This window comes from Scatophagus argus, chromosome 6 (assembly GCF_020382885.2).
Source record: "Scatophagus argus isolate fScaArg1 chromosome 6, fScaArg1.pri, whole genome shotgun sequence".
Taxonomy (NCBI): Eukaryota; Metazoa; Chordata; class Actinopteri; family Scatophagidae; genus Scatophagus; species Scatophagus argus.
In genome coordinates this window covers 14,499,426-14,517,700 of record NC_058498.1, presented here as the reverse complement: position 1 = coordinate 14,517,700, position 18,275 = coordinate 14,499,426, and the positions used below count along the sequence as shown (strand labels likewise).

The 18,275-nt window shown below is 42.1% G+C and overlaps 1 protein-coding gene across 1 annotated transcript; it reads right to left on the bottom strand.

Moving 5' to 3' along the window:
• Window positions 1-5,384: 5,384 nt before the first annotated feature.
• On the bottom strand, window positions 5,385-18,137 carry cdc34a (cell division cycle 34 homolog (S. cerevisiae) a). The gene is made up of 5 exons (XM_046392152.1): window positions 17,657-18,137; window positions 9,415-9,501; window positions 9,135-9,232; window positions 8,264-8,398; window positions 5,385-8,143 (listed from the first exon to the last, which is right to left on the bottom strand). Exons 1-5 carry the CDS (start codon window positions 17,837-17,839, stop codon window positions 7,921-7,923), a joined length of 726 nt encoding a protein of 241 aa, XP_046248108.1. The 5' UTR covers window positions 17,840-18,137; the 3' UTR covers window positions 5,385-7,920.
• Between the last annotated feature and the right edge of the window lie 138 nt (window positions 18,138-18,275).

Genomic DNA, 18,275 nt, shown 5'->3' with positions numbered 1-18,275 from the left:
TGCCACATAAACAGTGGACTGAGAGGGTTGAAGTCACTGCTTTATCACAGCTCAGCTGCATAGAGCCAACAGCAGCGCTGCGTGGACTTTAGGAGAAGGTATTAAGAAATGTAAAGATATCAGCTATGAGTCTCAATACCTGGAATTATAGAGTACGGTCAGCAACAGCTTTACAAACAGCTGATTATGAGTCATTTAATATAACCCTGGAATAGGTGTCAGCTCAGCCCATCTCTGCCTCACGCAGATGGAAGATGAGACGAGTTTGATTGTTCTGGATTGAGTTGCCCTTCTTGTCGCAGCTAATTTGGAGCTTGCCAAGTAAAACAAGCAGTACACAGTAAATGAAAAAGCTGTGTTTAACTTCCATTTGAATCAAAGTGTTTCTCTGTCTTTTATGCATTAAATGTTCTCAGCTTTACAAGCAAAAATAAAAGCCCAAATACAGAAATCTGTCATGAAGAAATCTGCCACACGTCACACCCAAGACAACAAGAGGAAATGTGTTTTCAGGGACTTAAAGTCAGGATATTTCACACACAGAAAGATCAACCTACACCCAAATGTATGGATATATGCTCTCAGACACATAATGCATATGCATAACAGTAATAAATTATTTTAAATTACTTTTTTATTAAACAATTGTCTTGACATTCAAAGACAATCCAACAAAGGTGCCGATGCACGTAACATTTACCAGCCCACATGCAAACATAAGTATTGTCTGCTTACACATGCATATGTGCAAATATGCACACACATGGAAATCCGGATCCACAGAGGAGGATAAACCTGCAACATAACTTTCTCCACCAGGTTGAGAAAGTGAACCCGGATGTCACGGTTCAACCTACAGAGACAAAGGCACATATCAGTGCAGCCTCAGAATGGCATGTAAACCATGTCAGCTATTCAAGGTCTGAGTGGAGATAATTACACATCTTGCCTCCTGAGGTCCTCTCAGAGGTCATTGTCTGATGTAATCAACCTCTGAAAGAGCTACTTACCATATAGATTGTAGAGGCACATTTGAACATTCGCCCACCGTCTGTCATCTAACGCCAACAGAGAGGCAGGACGCGCTCACTCAGCACCCTGCAGACACTCAACCTGTTGCACTTGTCAAGCAAAACATGTTTTGAAAGCTGTAAGTGCTGAAAAAAATCTGAACCAGTTGTAGATATGTACTTCATGTCCACCAGGACTGGTCAGTTTGTTCAGGGTGACGCTGAAGGTCACTTTGGTTATTATATTTTTAACAAATTTATTCAGAAATTATTGACAGAAAACAGAGACAAATCACAAGCCCAAGGTGACTTTTTCAAGTCGTTTGTGTGTTTAACAGTCTGAAACTCCAAAAATCTGAAAAACAAAGTGATACAGAACAGAAATGTATGGACATGTACTGACATTTTGTATCATTTTAATGAGAATTCCTGTAGATATTTAAGTGCAGGTTCTCTGCATCTGTGCTTTAGAAAAACTGTAGAAAAGACACTGTAAAGTGTGCATGTTTGAGCTTTCTTATTCAAAAATGTCTCAAACAATAAGTTGATCAAAAGTGTTTATTAGTTTTTGGCCCATCAACTAATCAGTGTTTTAACACCACAGCTCCATTACAGAACTTAAACTTACAGGGAAAACATGAATTATTTTATACAATAAAAAATGAACGTTTGTTAAAATGGAAACGATATCCATAGAACAATATCTGTAAGTCCTACCACTCCATACTCAGACTGCTAACAGCTTCCTTTACGAAATAATGAGATCGGTATACAAGGATCTTCAGTGTTGAGACGAGGACAGACTACAGCCTGAGAAAAGGTTAATGTGTCTGTTCTGCTCTCATTAAAGGGCTGGACCCTACATCTCTGTCTGTCTAACACTGAAGCTGTTACAAACCCCCCAAGTACAGTGAACAAACCAGAACTGCTTCACTGTAGCTGAACCTACCTTTTCTCTCAGTGGACAGACAGATGTACCAACACATAGACAGTGAATGTAAATATATGTGTCATGTTTGGAGGGGTGGGAGCAGCTGAAGGAGTCAGTCCAGAGAGTGTTTCACTGCTTCTGACCTGCAACTTCCCTGCTGACGTCCACTTGACTTCTCGGAAGGACAGGAAGGAGGAGTTGTGAAGGTGTACGCAGAAACGAGGCCGTAAGACTGAGCGGGAGCTGCACAAAAGCTCAACAGGAGGTGTGGTGTACCTCCAGGTTTGTTCATGTCTTTTTTTTAACGGTCTGTCTGCATCGACTCTTAGCACATATGAAGCCAGTTTGCTAAACAAAAGAAAGTGAAAAACAAACAACAAAAAACATCTTTTCACTTTCACCTTTAACTTTAACTCAGCTCCTTTGCCTCACTGCCTTTAACATGATGTATTTCATTTGATCCTATCTTTATTTTTCACTTCATTATGATTATTCAGTAGGTTTTATTACATCACCATCCTTCTTATTACTATTATAAACAGGTGGAATCTTATTTTACATTAATTATGGTGTTCTGTTTTTATGTTCATCCTGTCTGCTTTTTAAGTGAATTTATATTGAATTATTATATTCTCATCTCACCCTATTTTACTTGTATTATCAAGTGGGTTTTATTTTTAATTAATTATGGTGCTCAATGTCTTTTTATGTTCATCTTATGTCTTCTTTAATGTGAAGCACTTTTTGCATGTCATTTCTTTGTTGGAAAGCAGTCTGAGAGGCATTTCTTCTATGAAAGGCACCGTACAAATAAAGGTATTATACGGACAGTCATTATGGTTGACACGTCATTGAATCCATTTTTTACAGCTCTCTTTATTATTGACATCAATTTTTGTCCTTCCTGTTAACCCGCTTCCACACAACTTCTGTTGCCTTGGAGACATCTGCTATCCAGACATATGAACCCGCCCCCAATCTCACGTCTTCACCTCTCCAGTCTGTTGCAGTTCATTCCTCGGGACATCCAGCTATCTGCAGGTCACTGAGGGCTCTGACTCTGGCTCTGGCTCTGAGTCCAGTCATCGGGACCTGCAGGAGCCAAACTGCCAGCTGGAATAATCCCTGTGACTCACATTCACAGTGAGGGTTGTAATAGCTGCCTCTGCTCCGGGGTTTAAACTCTACAGTTTAAACAGAGTGTTAGCCTTTCCAGACCAAAAAAAAAAACACCATATGAAAGAAACCACAAAGAAAGAGAGAGAGAGAGAGAGAGAGAGAGAGAAGCAATTCTGCAAATGCCAGGACCACTTGAGTGTCTTGCTTGTTCTGGTCCGCTGAACTGGCATTTGGATTGGACACACGCAGGGCAAAAGGTCAGAACTGTCGCCACAGGAAACAAATTTGATAGACTGCAGCAAAGATGGCACATCTCTGCTGGGGGAGACTGATGGGATGGCCTAGGAGCTAAGGGGAGAGTTGGTAAAAGGACTGCAGGAAGATCACACACAGAGCTGACCCGAAGCACCAGCATACAATATATTGATCTACATTTTTGCCAGGTGAGACTTCACTCAGTGGCTTTTCACAGATTGATGATTTTCATTTTCAAGGACCAGAAGATATGCAGCTGAAAGTGGGTCAATTTTCACCAGGAAGTTCATTTAATAAACCTTATAACTCATGTGAGTTATACTGGCAGTCCAGTAACAGAGTCGCAGTGGGTGATGAGAAACGTGGAAATGAACAGAAGATACTTTGGCACTGTGATACGAGTGAAATATATGGCCCATATTGCAGTCTATTTCTGTATATTTAAGGTAATAGCAGTGCGGCCGTCCAAGGAATGAAGGCTGGAAATCCTTGTGGCGACAATTGCAGAATCACTCTAGTTTGAGAAAACAAGGAAAAAACACACAATTTAATAGGTATTTTTTTTTAAAAGAAACAAAACAAAACTGAAAATCATTCTCAGGTCAGAGACAGTTCTGACTCTTAAATCAATTGCATTTATGGTCATTCAGGGTTTTTTTTTTTACTTTTTTACAGACCCCAGACAAGCTGCTCCAAGGTAACAAGAAGCAATCTGTTGCTGCCCCCTAGAGGCATGAAGCAGCCACACAGTAAATCCTTAAGAAAGAAGTTTTTTAGAGCATATTCAGCATCCGAAAGTCTCCACTACCCAGATCACAAAGGTGACTGCTGGGCTGCCCAACTATCTGCAAGTCCAACAAAACACATCTCTCTGTCTCCAGTAAAGCTGCACAGACACAGAAAACATTTCAGAGAGCAGGCTTGTGCCTTTAGTGTCACAGCAATTTTGTGCTGACTAATTTCTCCACATTTCTCTCTGTATGACAGAAATGTCAGTTTATATTACAATTTGCCATGAGGGGAAAAAATTTTGTTTTTTACAAAAATCAAATTGCATGATAATCCATCCAATAGTAGTTGAGTCATTTCACCCAAAACAACTTGCCAATCAGCCTGGTTCACCGGAGTGAATGGGATTCACCATGACAGCTCACCCAGTAGGTGCTGAGGTATTTCAGTGGTGGACCAACCAACATTCAACATTCATTCAACAAAGCCAGCATGGCTGTTCGGGTAATGGTGTGCTCAGTGGATAAATCACTGGGTGAAAAACATATACAGAAGAGCAAATTTCAGGTATTCAGATGTAGAGGAGCAGAGTCACTTTTAATACTCAGATAACACCTGCGTGTTTTCCCCTGATTTGAACATGATGAAGATCTGCTCATGGTCAAATATATATATATATATATATTTTAAATAATGGTTTCAGGACAAGCAGTCATCAAAGGTCCACATAACCCTTGATGCTGTATGTGTGAGTTTTGTCCTTTTGTAGGTGAGGGCATTCTTGAGACTTTTCACTGCCAGCTTCATGTCAAAAAAGAAATGGCACAAAACTGATTAGATTTCATGCAAAGCAATGCTTAAGTTCATAGTTAAACAGGGAGCATTGGTCATACCTCACAAGACATGTCTCAGAAATGTCTCACCATCCCAGACTTTATCTTCCCTGGAGAGACAAGGGAAAAAAAGAAACCACGTCCATTAAGAAAAGCAGTTTCCTAAATTCCCACTTGCAAGAGTCGACAGCAAGGAAAGCATCAGGAAATCCTTTAACGTCACCACCACCCTGAGTCTAGCAGGGTGACTACTGGGTACACATCTCATCATGAACTTTCCCCACACTGTAGGACTTTTGTTCTTAAATAAAACCATTAAGTGACAGTGAAAAAGGAAGTGAGTGGGTCTTACCTCTCAGAGCTAGTTCTGAGTTTCATTCATATTTCATTTATTCATGCCATTTCAGTGTCTATAAGAGAACACAGAAAAGAGAGAAACCAATGAGAGCTTTAAAAACCTCTCAAAATCAACTGCTTATCTCAAACTAAAAAGAAAACAAATCTCAATACTAATAAAGATCTTTATTTCAGATTTTAAATAGATTTACAAACCATAAGAAAAAAAAGAAAATAAAAACAAGAAAAAAAAAAAACATCAAGTGATCGTCAAATAGACACATGTGCATATCAAGGTAGAGATTGTAAACAGTCCTTTGAAGCCAAAAAGTGAGACTGCTCAGGGTCAGGTTCACTCAGTTGGAAAAGAATGTTTCTTGGTTGTTGTTGTTTTGTTTTTTTTTCCTGAGGTTCTTGTAGTTTTCTGCAATTAACCTGCTGGGTTTTTCCCCTCAGTGATGCTGCCACCAATCAGAGCTCAGAGAACTGGGGGAGGTCAAACAAAAAACATTCACCCTAAAACACCAAAACAGATGAAGTGTGGGGGGGGGGGGTCATTCATGGCTGTGTAATGGACATCAGAGACATCTGAGAACTCATTTCTGATCCTTCAGGGCTTGATTAAAGGCTAGAAAAACAACTTATTGTATGGTGTGTTGTGTCAATTTGGTTGTGCAGAACTTTTCTGCTGTTTCATAATTGAGCCGGTACATTTATTCATCCTTCCATGAACAATCCTGGGTTTTTAACAATCAGGTCGATATTCATAGCACTTAATACACATAAGATAGAAAGCATAGCAGCTCACACCACAAATTTGGAAATAAAAGATTACATCAAAACAATGAAAGAAAAAAAAAAAAACCAACAACCCTCAGCCCATTCACAATGCAACACGTTTAGATAAAACGGAGCAGAGAACCTTTGCCCCTGGACATGATCCCAACCCTTATAGGAGATTTAAAACCACAAAGACATCATAACAGCATGCTAGTGAAGAACCACATTCTCCTGTTCATGCTCAAAAGGTCAACCCTATCCCCATGCCTTCCCATTTCCGTGCTTCTTCTCAATGCTTCTCAGCACATCTTACGAACAGATCAGAGAATATTCACACATAACAAAATCATGGTATATTGAGAATTTTATTGAAAATACTGCTGGATGGTGGTAATGTGTCTCGTGTGTGCAGCAGAGCACTCCTGGCAGTAAGAAGAAACCATTGGGGTGTCTTGACAGTACAGACAGAAAAGCCACCACTAGGGGGGGATATCTGGTGGAGGCTCGTGTACAACCTCCCTCCTTGTTTCTTCTGCTCTGGAGACAAGTCTGAGTTAGAATAACAAACCAGCAATAAACACAAAGGCAGATACAACCACACATAACCATCTCCAACCAAGGACACAGTCAGTCCAAAGCCCTCACGGCTATACAGCTGGATTGTAAAACTCGAGCTGAAATTCTAATCAGAACTGTTGAAAAGGTTCAGCTTAACTGCCACGTGTAAAGCACTGCATATTAAGTACGTTCAAGCACTGACTGCATAGGTGGTTTTTAAATACAGTACCTTGGATTTCATGAGCAGCAGCACGCTCAGCTGTTTTTCTTAACGCATTCAGGCCACTTGTAGCACGTGCTTGTGTGATGAAGGCTGCGTGGCAGTCAGTTGAGGATGTTTGAGTTTGATCTACATGCCATTCTAGTTCAGCTGTTGGGACCTTACCTTTCTCACTCACACCCTGGACAAATCTGACAGGTGCTGCTATAAATAAGTTGAAACTTGTTCCATCAGGAGGGGCACTGTTTGCGTGACATCCCCACCGGGGACCTTGCAGGCCTGAATATCTCCCCTCTGCCACATTTGTTTGCCTTGGATTGTATACACGATCTGTCGTACAAGTCATTCAGACCTGTGACATTGGGGAGTGAGGGAAGGCACGAGGGAGTGCGAACGGCTTTCTCAAATGGATAACTTCCCTGTTTGGAGCAGCATAAGCCCTGGGGCTCAAAAAAGGTCAGAGGTGAAGCATGGCAGGGCTTCAAAACAGCCTGCTAACCCAGAGGTCACACACACACAAGTACACACATACACACACAGCCCAGAGACAAAAGTGACTCAGCTTTTCAAAAACAAAAAGCTGCCAATTGCTTATTTCGCTCGTTTTACTCTGATCCAACCTGTGACGTTACATTCCACCTTGGTGATGAAGTCGAGAAGAGGCGTGACTGTTTCTCAGCCAAACTGTCTACAAAAAACTTCGCCATCAGGAAGTTTTGTTATGCTTAAAACTTCCTGAGGAAATTTAAATCAGTTCTCAGTACAATTACCCCGTAAATTGTGCTGCTGCTGTGTGTGTGTGTGTGTGTGTAACTTCTACTGAGACGACAGATTAAAAAAAAAAACAAAAAAAACATGAAAGAAACCAGAAAAACAAAACAATTCTCTAGCTTTCTTTTCTTCGATGCATCAGGTTTTAGTGTGCATACTGTTACTGCACATGTGACAGATGGTGGAGGACAAGGGGCCTGTGCTAAGTGAGGATGACAAGGAGTTTGGTGGGATTCAGGAAAGAGGGCCTGGTAGGAAATTAAAGTTCAGTCCATGACAAGAGAAGAGGTGTGGGGGGTGGTGATGGCGTGGGGAAGGACTGGTCAAGGGGTGAGAAGAAGGGGTGGGGTTCGGGTTTGACATCAGAAGGAGGTGAGGTCAGGAGTCCTCGGTGCCCGAGTCATCCTCGTCATAGCAACAGTCCTCGTTGTCATCCTCGTCATCGTCCTCCAGTTCCTCGTCGTCGTAGTAGTCGTCGTATAAGAGGTTGGAGCCGTCGTCTGTGGGTGGGACTTGGGTGCGGACACAGTACTCGTCCAATGTGACGGGTACCTTGACGCCGTCCCGCTCTGCGTCAGCTTTGGTAGCCACCACCTGCTTCCTGTGAGATGGAAAGAGTTGAAGATAAGAGGGGAGAAACATTTAGATGAGCCCACACGGGGTCGTGCTGGTACGTTATAGTGTGGAGATTGCTGTGCGTGTGTGGTTTTCCTCTTAGTACCTGATGATCTCAATGTATTCTCTGTCCTTGCCCTTGCTGTCCCTCCACTTTCGGTACATGACGGATGCGTCAACATTGGCTGGGGAGAAAGTGTTGGGCTCGTTCAGCAGAGAGATCACACTGAGCAGGATGGTCCTGAGAGAGAGACATCAACAGGAGTGGTGAGAGATTAAAACACAGGACGAGGAGGACAGGCGGGGAAACAGAGGAACACGGCGGTATGGATGGAAAGATGAAGGTAAGACGAGACAAGAGTCATCGAGAAAGCAGGACAAAGAGGTGTACAGAGATGGAAAGGAAGAAAGGAGGAAACAAAGAGAAAGAGAGGAGGAGGGGGAAGAGAAGAACGTTTGGGTCAGACAGCGAGCCTGCTACACCCCAGAACATCCATCTGTCTCTGCTGTCTTTTTTCCCTGAGAAAAAAAGGGGAACTGCTGTTGTTGTAGTGATCATGAGCTTAGGGACTACACGGGACCAATTACACGGTTATATTCAGCTATGAGAGTTTGTGCCTGTACAAAATGCATAAAAGAAAAAAGCTAAGGAGAGGGAGAACCTGAAAGCAGCAGGGGAAAAATAAATAATTATGTGTCATTTAAATATATAAAATACATAACACTTGCATATTATATTAAGACTGTACTGACTGCTGGACAATGAGACAATGGGGGACATGTGGACAGTAGCACAGAGAGCAGTTATGTGAAATCCATCAAGATGTACTGGAAATTAGCATCAATAAAGAATAAAACTGGCACAGGCTGCAAATAAGACAAAGTAACAAAAAGACTGATGGCTAGATTAGCTCTTTGACAAATGATTCAAAATACTGAATTTGAAGGAGGCATAGTCCTGTTTGGGCATTATATACCTGACGTTCTGTGTGGGGTTCCACCTCTCTGAAGGCAACTCCCCGCTCTGTGGGTCGTCCACTGGTGGATGGAGGATTGAGATGCATACATCTCCATTCTAGAGACGGGAGAATTTATAGTCATTACCAATTACAGCTTTGGTTTCATCACTTCACAAAAATGTAGTGTTTCTCATATATTTTCCCACTCTATTTTACAGACATATAGTCCCTATTTACATAACACCAGCTCACTGGTGTATGAGGAAAAGCCTATATGTTTTGTACAGGTCAGAGTTACCTCATAAATGTTGGGGTGCCACATTTTGGTGAGGAAGCGGAAAGCAGGTGGAGAGTACGGGTAGTCGACGGGGAACTTGATCCTAGCCTGAGGGCGGGAGGAGACACATGAGCAACATGAGAGGCAAGCAGTTTATTGAAACTTCTCCCTTGCCAACAGACAAGTCGAAACTACTTCCCTCCAAGCTTTTACTGTTTGGGAGATCCTTAACCACCGATTAGGTAAAAGAGCTTGTTGTCCTAAATGTAAAGTAGAGGGTGACTCCTTCTGTCACATAACTGATGAGCACTAGTGGTGTCGTTGGCTTACAGAAAACCTACTGACACATACTTTTATTAAAAAGTAGTCTGCTGGTGGACACCACTGAATCCATCATACAAGTCTGCACAATGCTGCAGATGCAACACACACAAAGGCCCCGTGACTGCAGCACTGCTGTTGACATGCGGCCGCATGAATGAAGATCTGATCTCAAGCCGACTGGATTCAATAGTGATCGAAAGAAACCTATAAATAGTAGCTGTGGAGTCATGGCAAACCTAACTGAAGTGGCTGAGCACAGAGGAGCTAATGACGGTGTAATGTAATATCATGTGGAGGGAGGGAAGCTTGCAGTGCATTCAGCTGTCGAGTATGTGGAGCTTAGAGAAGTACTGGTGGGGGGGTGGCAAAAAGACACTTTGTTTGTGTGTGTGTGTGTGTGTGTGTGTGTGTGTTGGCTGGGGGTTTGTCTTCTCCAGCTGTCACTGCAACCCAACACAATCCACTACTCACACACTGTGATCTGCTATTATATATCTTCACACTGAAGCCACACCCACACACACACACTGTATAAATTCATCTATGTGTGGACGACCCCCCGTGTCATGGGAAGAACAGAGAGGAGGACACCAGCTACACTGATCACTCACACACACACACACAAACACACACACACACACGCACACGTCACTCACAGCATGAAAGCTTCTGCTGCACCCCCACCTAGCATATATACACACACACATGCACACACACACTTGCTGATTTGGCATGGTCAGCTGGTCCTCGCCACAGTGAACCGATGAGCGGGAGGCAGAGGGCTGAAAAGGAGGTGGGGGAGATAAAAGGGGGTTGTGCTCTATATAATACTATCGTTCGACATTAAAGGTATAATCCCTCTTTACCAGCAACGTAGTATTTTAACCAGAGTGTATGTAGCAGACACAACGGACATGTCATAGCTCTGTTTGCTTTCTGGAGTACGTTTAGAGGACGCACTCCATGCATGTGCAAAACATATTCTGCAGCTTGTTGATACATCCTGGCCTTATGGACAAATAAGAGTGGTGACAAAAAATAACAGGTATGCAGATGCCCACACACTGACATACACCCTCAATTTATGTCATGTGGACCCTCATAGGCTCTCGCAGAAAGTATAATTCCAGCTTCAAAGTGTGACCATTAATAAGTCACTGAATCTGCTGTTGTCCACTGCTGAAGCTGTATTCATCTGTTGTCTCTAAAGTGTTCGTCAGTACACTGAAATGCTGTACAAGAGTAACATTTGCAAACATGATCCTAAAACAAACAGAACAAAACTGCTCTCACCATATAAAATCAGCATAGAGAGGAAACACTGACATGGTCCTGAGAGAATGACACTTGTAGGAAAAAAAACCAAATCCCAGGATCTGACTGACCCTGCCAGAAAGCTGGCAGTCCTTCAGATTGCAGGGTTCAAGCCAGCATTGTACACATTACAGGCTGGGGGCGGGGTGGAGGCAGCAACTGTGACAGTTTAGTTTGTCTTAAAAAAAAAAACCCAAAAAGCATCAAGATCATAACTGTCCACTGGCAGAAAACTAGGGAAAGAAAATCCAACCTTGTATATTTGGGTAAACCCTCCCTCACTGATCCTGCATCGAGTCCAGCTGACTGTCAGATGTTTTAGTTTACAATGCAAGAAAGACCCTAATAAGATGAGTCGACAGTTACAGTATCTGCCAGTGAGGATGTTTCAAATAAACTATTCCAGCTCTTATCAGATTATTCGGAACTAGTTTCAGAAAATATTTTGTCAAATTCAAAAGGAGGTGGAAATGGTGTCAAACAACAGGAGGCCATTCAGCTGAACATTGAGGTCATGCCAACACTTCTAGCAGGCAAAATGGTTCATGTCTGTTTGTCTTTCAGGTTTGATTTTTCACCAAAACAGTATGTGAATGAAAAGCTCTTGAATTCAGCAGCTTGAATTCTGAAAGGCCCAGGTGTATTTAGCTCACCGGCAGCACCATCCTATCCCAGCCGACTACAGGTGAGAGGTGGGGTACAGCCTGGACTGGTACTGGCAACACCAACAAAATTAAATTGCTTTGGCAAAAACACACTCTACTTTTTATGATGGCAGCTTGAAAACAAAAAGACAAAAGAAAAAAATACTTTCTCCAGCTCTGGGAAGCATTGCTACTTTGATCAAAAAGGGTCTTCATGACTGTACATACTTAGAAAAAAAAAGAAAAGAAAAAAAGACCCAAAATTTCACTTTGAAGCCTGTTCCTGGGAGACCTATGCATCAACACGTCCCGTAAAACAGCTTCATTTATCATAACCCTGCACGTCTGAATGCAGTCCTCAAGTAAAGCACGCAGATGGGGATACGCTTTAAAGATAAGCATGAGCACTGGTCCCCGGGAAGAAGGTAAGAGCATAATTTTGCAATGCAGCTTACCATGAGGAATTAAACCTACAGTATATTCCTTGTAACACAATGCCCCAGACTGTATATAAACACAAGTCATGCATACAGTTACCATTTACACTGATAAGCCACAATGTTTAACTGACTGCCTAATGCTGCGTGAGCTCCCCTCTTGCTGCCAAGGCAGCTCTGACGCGTCGAGACACGATCACAGGCCCTCCAGGGGTGGACTGTAGTGCCTGGTGACCAGATGATGGGGGTGGAATTCTGGATCCTGTGGGTTGTGAGGTGGGTCTTCATGGATCGGACCTGTTTTAGCCAATCCTACACTTGCTTGGCTGGATTGTGATCTGTGCAGTTTGGAGGCCAGGTCTGCACTGTGAGGTCTGTCATGTTTCTCAAGCTATTGCTAAATGGTTATTGTAGTGTGGTGGCGGTGGTGGTGGGGTGTGCACCTGGACTGTGTTTAAGTTGGTGCAACATGTTATAGTGACATTCACATAAAATGCCAGGGCCCAACAAGATGAACGAAGGTTTTTACTTCACCTATCAGTGGCTCTAATGTTGTTGCTGATTGGTTTAGGGCTAAATGATGGTATCATACACCAAAAAAAAAAAAAAAAAAAGAGTCAGGAGAGTAGTAAAAAAGAGAAACCTGCTGGCAGTATCCTTTGGAAGAGATCTATATCTGTGTTTTGTGGCTTTCATTGTACAACACACTCATAGTTTCCACTACTAGGAAGGATTTTTTATTATCTGCTTCAGATACGGTCGCTCAAATGAGATCTGCCCATCACAAAGTACTAGCCTCAGTACAGTTGCTGCAACATGTCACCACTGACTTGCATGTCATGCCTTACAATTGGATTGAGCACAGAATTAACAGTATCCACGGTCAAAAGGTGATTCACTCTGAGCCGCTCATTTGAGAGGTGGACATGAAGTGCAGCCAATATTCTGCCAAGAACACACACACAAAAAAAAACAAAAACGGGAGAGCCATGAACAGCTTGTTAGTGAGAGTGCAGAACACAAGGACAATTTTCTCTTTCTATGAAAATCTTTCTGGGTAGGAATAAGAAAGAACACCGCTTTGGAAAAAGACAGGCAATGTAAACCAGGTCAATGCAAAGACCCTGAAATCATTCTGTACACCCTGTGCTCTCTTTAAGGTCTCTACAGACCTTATCCACACACATCCTCCACCCACCCCGCACTCACACTGAATGATGAGGAAAAAGGTCATTCAATAGAGCAAATTCCCACTGATAAAACACACACGTCCCAGAGCTTATCATGTTCATACCCAGCAGACCCCTGCCTCATTAACTGAACTCAAGAGGAGGGCGTCAAGGAGAAGGGAAAGGATCCAACGCTGAAGTTATGTTATAAACTGTGCCTTAGGTGATCGCAACAACCAGAACAGCTATGTTTCAGGGGTTTACCTCTCTGGTGGTCCGTACAGGAAGAGAAAAGGAACACAAGGCCAGTCAAAAGGGGCACCACTGCAAGGAAGGCCTCTGTCTGCTCTTGATCTGGCTGTTTCTGTGTTCTTTGCTCTCTCCTGCTCTTGTTTCTCTTTGACACAGCCAGAGGGAGAAACTTGACTCCGGCAGCTCAGCCAGACTCAGCCCAGCCAAACCCTCTACAGTTGGGATGGGTCCTCTTGTATGTACCCTCCCCTCCATGGCTACGGCGAAACTAACATGGACGAGGTACAAACTATGTAGCATGTGCCCCGAGACATGAGGAATAAAGGAAGGAAGGAAGGAAGGAAGGAACAAAGAGTCAACTGCCCAACAGCAATGGGTGTCTGTCATCTGATTGTCAGACAGACAGGGCCAGGCCAAAATCAAAAGGGCAACACCCATCTGTTTGTTGTGAAGCAGTGGTATGTCAGTGTTCAGTGAGCCACTTGAGACAACCACTGACTGTGACAGAAAAGATGTTGTACTGTTTCACAGTATATTCTGAGCTGCAGAGACCGCATTCACATCATAATTACGTGCAGTACAAAAAAAAATAAATAAATCACAATTTAAAGTTGCCGAGCGCTGACCCAGCAGCACTTCCAACACTGTCATCCATCCATTTTTGCAGATGCAAGATCCTCTACCACAGCGATGCTGTGCTGTCACGACACTATACACTGTTGTACATCACTGTGAAACACGACCAGATGACCTCATAGTTGCAGACAGAGAGCATGTTACTTTTTCTGCTGTTCTGGCACATGACACAAAATGGAGCAAGAAAAGGTCAAATCTACTAGATGTAAACTGAGACTTTCTGGTGTCACAGAAAAAAAACAACCAACATGGAGAGCACAGAAGTAGAATAAGTATGTTTGATATGTTTAAAAAAACATTTTAAAAAGTACTGATTCCGATAAATTGAGAGTTGAATAATTACCAAAAGCTGAATTATCTAATTAAATGCAGTGAAGTATATTTTTTGAACTTTCTGAGTATTTTTTTTGCCTTGTGTAGATATGAAACTAACCCGTGACACAATAAAGAGCAAAAATAAATCAGCACTTCATATATGCCGTGGTTGCCTTGTAAGGTAAAAGCATATTGGCTGAGCCGGAGCCTTCCTAGGGGCCCCTTAGGCTTGCTGAGAATGGAGTTCATTGGACCACAGATCAAAATAACTGTTATGGATTATATATTATAAGCAGAAATGTGCTGCTGCGTTTTCAAATGTTCTTCTATTTTTATATTTTAATTCAGATATACTGTAGGTATCAGACAAAACCACAAACACTCACAGACTGTGAGAATGCAACTCCAAATGTTTAGAGAAGACCAGGCATCTAAAAAAACCCAAAAAAACAAAGAATAAGTGTAGCAAATGGTTATGCTGAGATGTCAACAGGAGTGCGAGTAAAAAACACTGAAGTCTCACTTCTTGATTTTTATAAGACCTCCCGGGGGGTGAAGAAAATAAAAGTTCATGAACCAGAGACACACTCCAAAATACACAAGATTGAAAATGACTAGCACAGACTTTTTGTTTTGATCATGATTATATGACTCAATCGACATGCAGTTTAAGCTGATCATGAACTTGAGAGTCTTTCTATTAATATTAATCCAAATATTTAAAGACGTCTCATCCCAAAGCTCTCACATGTAAGCCTGAGATTAAGTGTATTTGACTAAATAGCCAGTTTAAAGCTCACAGTCACTGTATCGTCTGGTCATTGAAACGGGTTGTGGACAGTAACAACACACACAGTGAGTCACTGTCCAAACACTCCTTCAAGCGTCTACTCACAGGGTAGGCAACCTAATTTCTCTGCTTCATATATGACCCAGGATCACTGCTGGCTATGTTATGGACTGGCCTTCTGCCAGTAATCATCAGACACTGTGAGCCTGGAGTGACACTTCACATGACAAAGCAGAAGGCATATGCACAAAGGACTTTAACCTAGGAAATATCCCAGGAGCATAGAAAAAAAACATCAGCATCAGGACCTCCTGTGATACCTGAGGGTCACATATGATAAGGCTTTGTGTTTATGTACGCACTGAGGATCAAGAGTGGATATCCAATGTTGTTCGAATGACATTTCAATATGTCTCATTCCACTGTGTGCCTGCGGTCATAATGTATTTGTCATGGTGTGACTCTTTGAGAGCAACACCCATGTGAAATAAATACCTGACTCAGCCAGGTTTCATGTGACATCATTACCTGCCTCGATTCAGGTGAACGCACAGTTGCAGCATGTCGTAACTCCTTGTTGGTATGGGTAACCCAGGCCAGAACAGGGCTGGTTTTTGATGTCTTTTTGTTAGAATACAGTAAACAGGTTGGATGGAAACCCAGCACAGAACAATGACTCACAACCATGCGGTGGATTTCACAGCCAGGCTGTGCATTCCTGGCCCGACAAAGGAATCCTGTACACAGCACCCACACCATACACACAACACCGTCTACAGTAGCCTAGCTGGGGCCCTCCACTTCTGTTCACAGGCTTGAACACCACCAAAGGAAAAACGAAGAAGCACAAAGCACTGTATGTTTTAAGAGACAGTTTACAAAAAAGGAGTAGTTATAATATGCTGGATAATAAGAACACAATGGGAGCATTCACAGACATATTATGGTTTAGCTGTAATATGGAAACAACTATGGCTAATGTGGCATTAAGCATTAAGAGTCCATGACAAAATACTTATGCACAAATTGAGTATGTTGTTTTTGCCTGCTTCTCTATTTTAAATCTCCTTTCAAGGCCCTGACCTATATAACCCCCCTCCAGGCAAACGGGACTATTATACCACCTTCATGAAATAAAAGCTTCTTATTTTTTATTTGATGCCCAATAAAATAAGTATGTAGGGCAGGTCTGAAGCAGCACTAACAGGGGTTTAATTTTCCAGACAGCAAAGAAAATTTGGTGGGGAACAACCCCCTCAGTGTTTTGCAATATCTTCAGTTTATTTTCACGCACACACACACGCACACACACGCACACACACAGAGTTAGGTTTGAGACAAACCAGTAGGCTCTCGCTATGGAAATGCTAGTCTAGATTTACAGTTTATGTGTGTATCTTAGTGTGAGTCTAAAAATCAAATACTGTAGCTTTAACTTTTAGGAAAAAGCATATATATATATATATAAGCATAAATAATAGGCAATACTTAACAGGTCATAGCCAAGAGTTGACATTCTCTCACTCTGAAGAGATCTTCTAATCAAGCATTATGTGCAAGATAAGATTTTTTTTAAACTATACAATTAATTTAATACGTGGTGGAGGCTTTGCCTGTGCAGACCCTCTTTGTCACACAAATACTCAAAAACAGGAAGCCCATCTGTGAAACCAACACATCTTCACTCTCAAGGGAGGAAGCATGCTGAAAAAGAAACGTAAGTTTAAACAAATTAGGTTAGACAAATTAAGACTGTCTACATTTCAAGCAAGGTCACCACGCACCACGGACTGGCTCCTCAGAGTTAATTTGAGTATAAAAACAAAAAGCGGACTCAACTTAGGGCTGTTGATTTGTCAAGACAAACACAAAGGAAATGATAGAATTAGCACTATTTAGATAACAAGTTTGGCTAATCACAGTAATGTTAAAGCTTGAAGCTGTTATGGTAACAAGCTTTTGTTTGAGGTTAACACAAAAGTAACGTTAACGCTCACCGTCGAACACGATCATGAGCAGGCTGTCACTATAAAGGGCCCCAATTAATCTCTATTTTAAGCAGAAATAAGCCACAGGATAACAAAGTTTTGATGTCTATAGGCTGGCATGACTAAAAGGTAATAATCCGTACTGAGTGGAGTTGGTTTAAAGTTGAACAAAGACGGGGAGGATGTTTTATCACAGTACAGTAGTGCTGAACGGGGAACAACTGCCAGTTAGCTAGTTAACATAATTTACTGTTACCTGCTGTTGCTGAATACGGTAACTTAGATGCTGTGGTTAACCACTGGGCTGTCCTCGATCAGTAAATTACATAAATATAGGCTAAATCGACCAGCTGAGGAACAATAGAGCGACTGCTAGCTAACATTAGCTACTCACCTTAAAATAACCACCTTCGTAATGTGTATTTGGGGGTCCGAATATCGCTACTTCCCAGTTGTACATGTCCGACTCGTCCACCAAAGTTATTTTGAACCCTTCGACTGGCTCATCTTGGAGGCTCTTCATCTCCAGCATTAGTGCTTTTTGGGAACTGGCTACATGATGTCCATGCTGAGCCATATTCCACAACGATTTGATATAACGTAAATATTCAGCAACCCACCACAGCTGTGACTGCGAAGGACAAAGCTAGCTCGGTAAAAACAACAGCTATCAGTAGAACAACGAAGCCGTTTCGCACAGAATTGCGTTAACGTTAGTTTCCGTTGGTGTAGTTCAGAAAAAGGCTCTAAAAATCCCAATTGGGCTTTATTTGCTCAGGACTTGTGCGGCTTCCTCTGTTGTTGTGAACAATCCCGGGGAGCCCCAGGTATTAACGACCATCTAGAGCTGCTGTTACTGTTAACTCAAGCAACATTATGCACTCGACTTCCGGTTGCCACTTTCAAAATAGTCCAATATTTATGTTTTTTTGAACGTACGTTTGGAACGTACGTTTTTATTTAGTGACATTTAAAAGTTCGTATTTTTTTCCTGTGTTTATGTCACTTTTTTA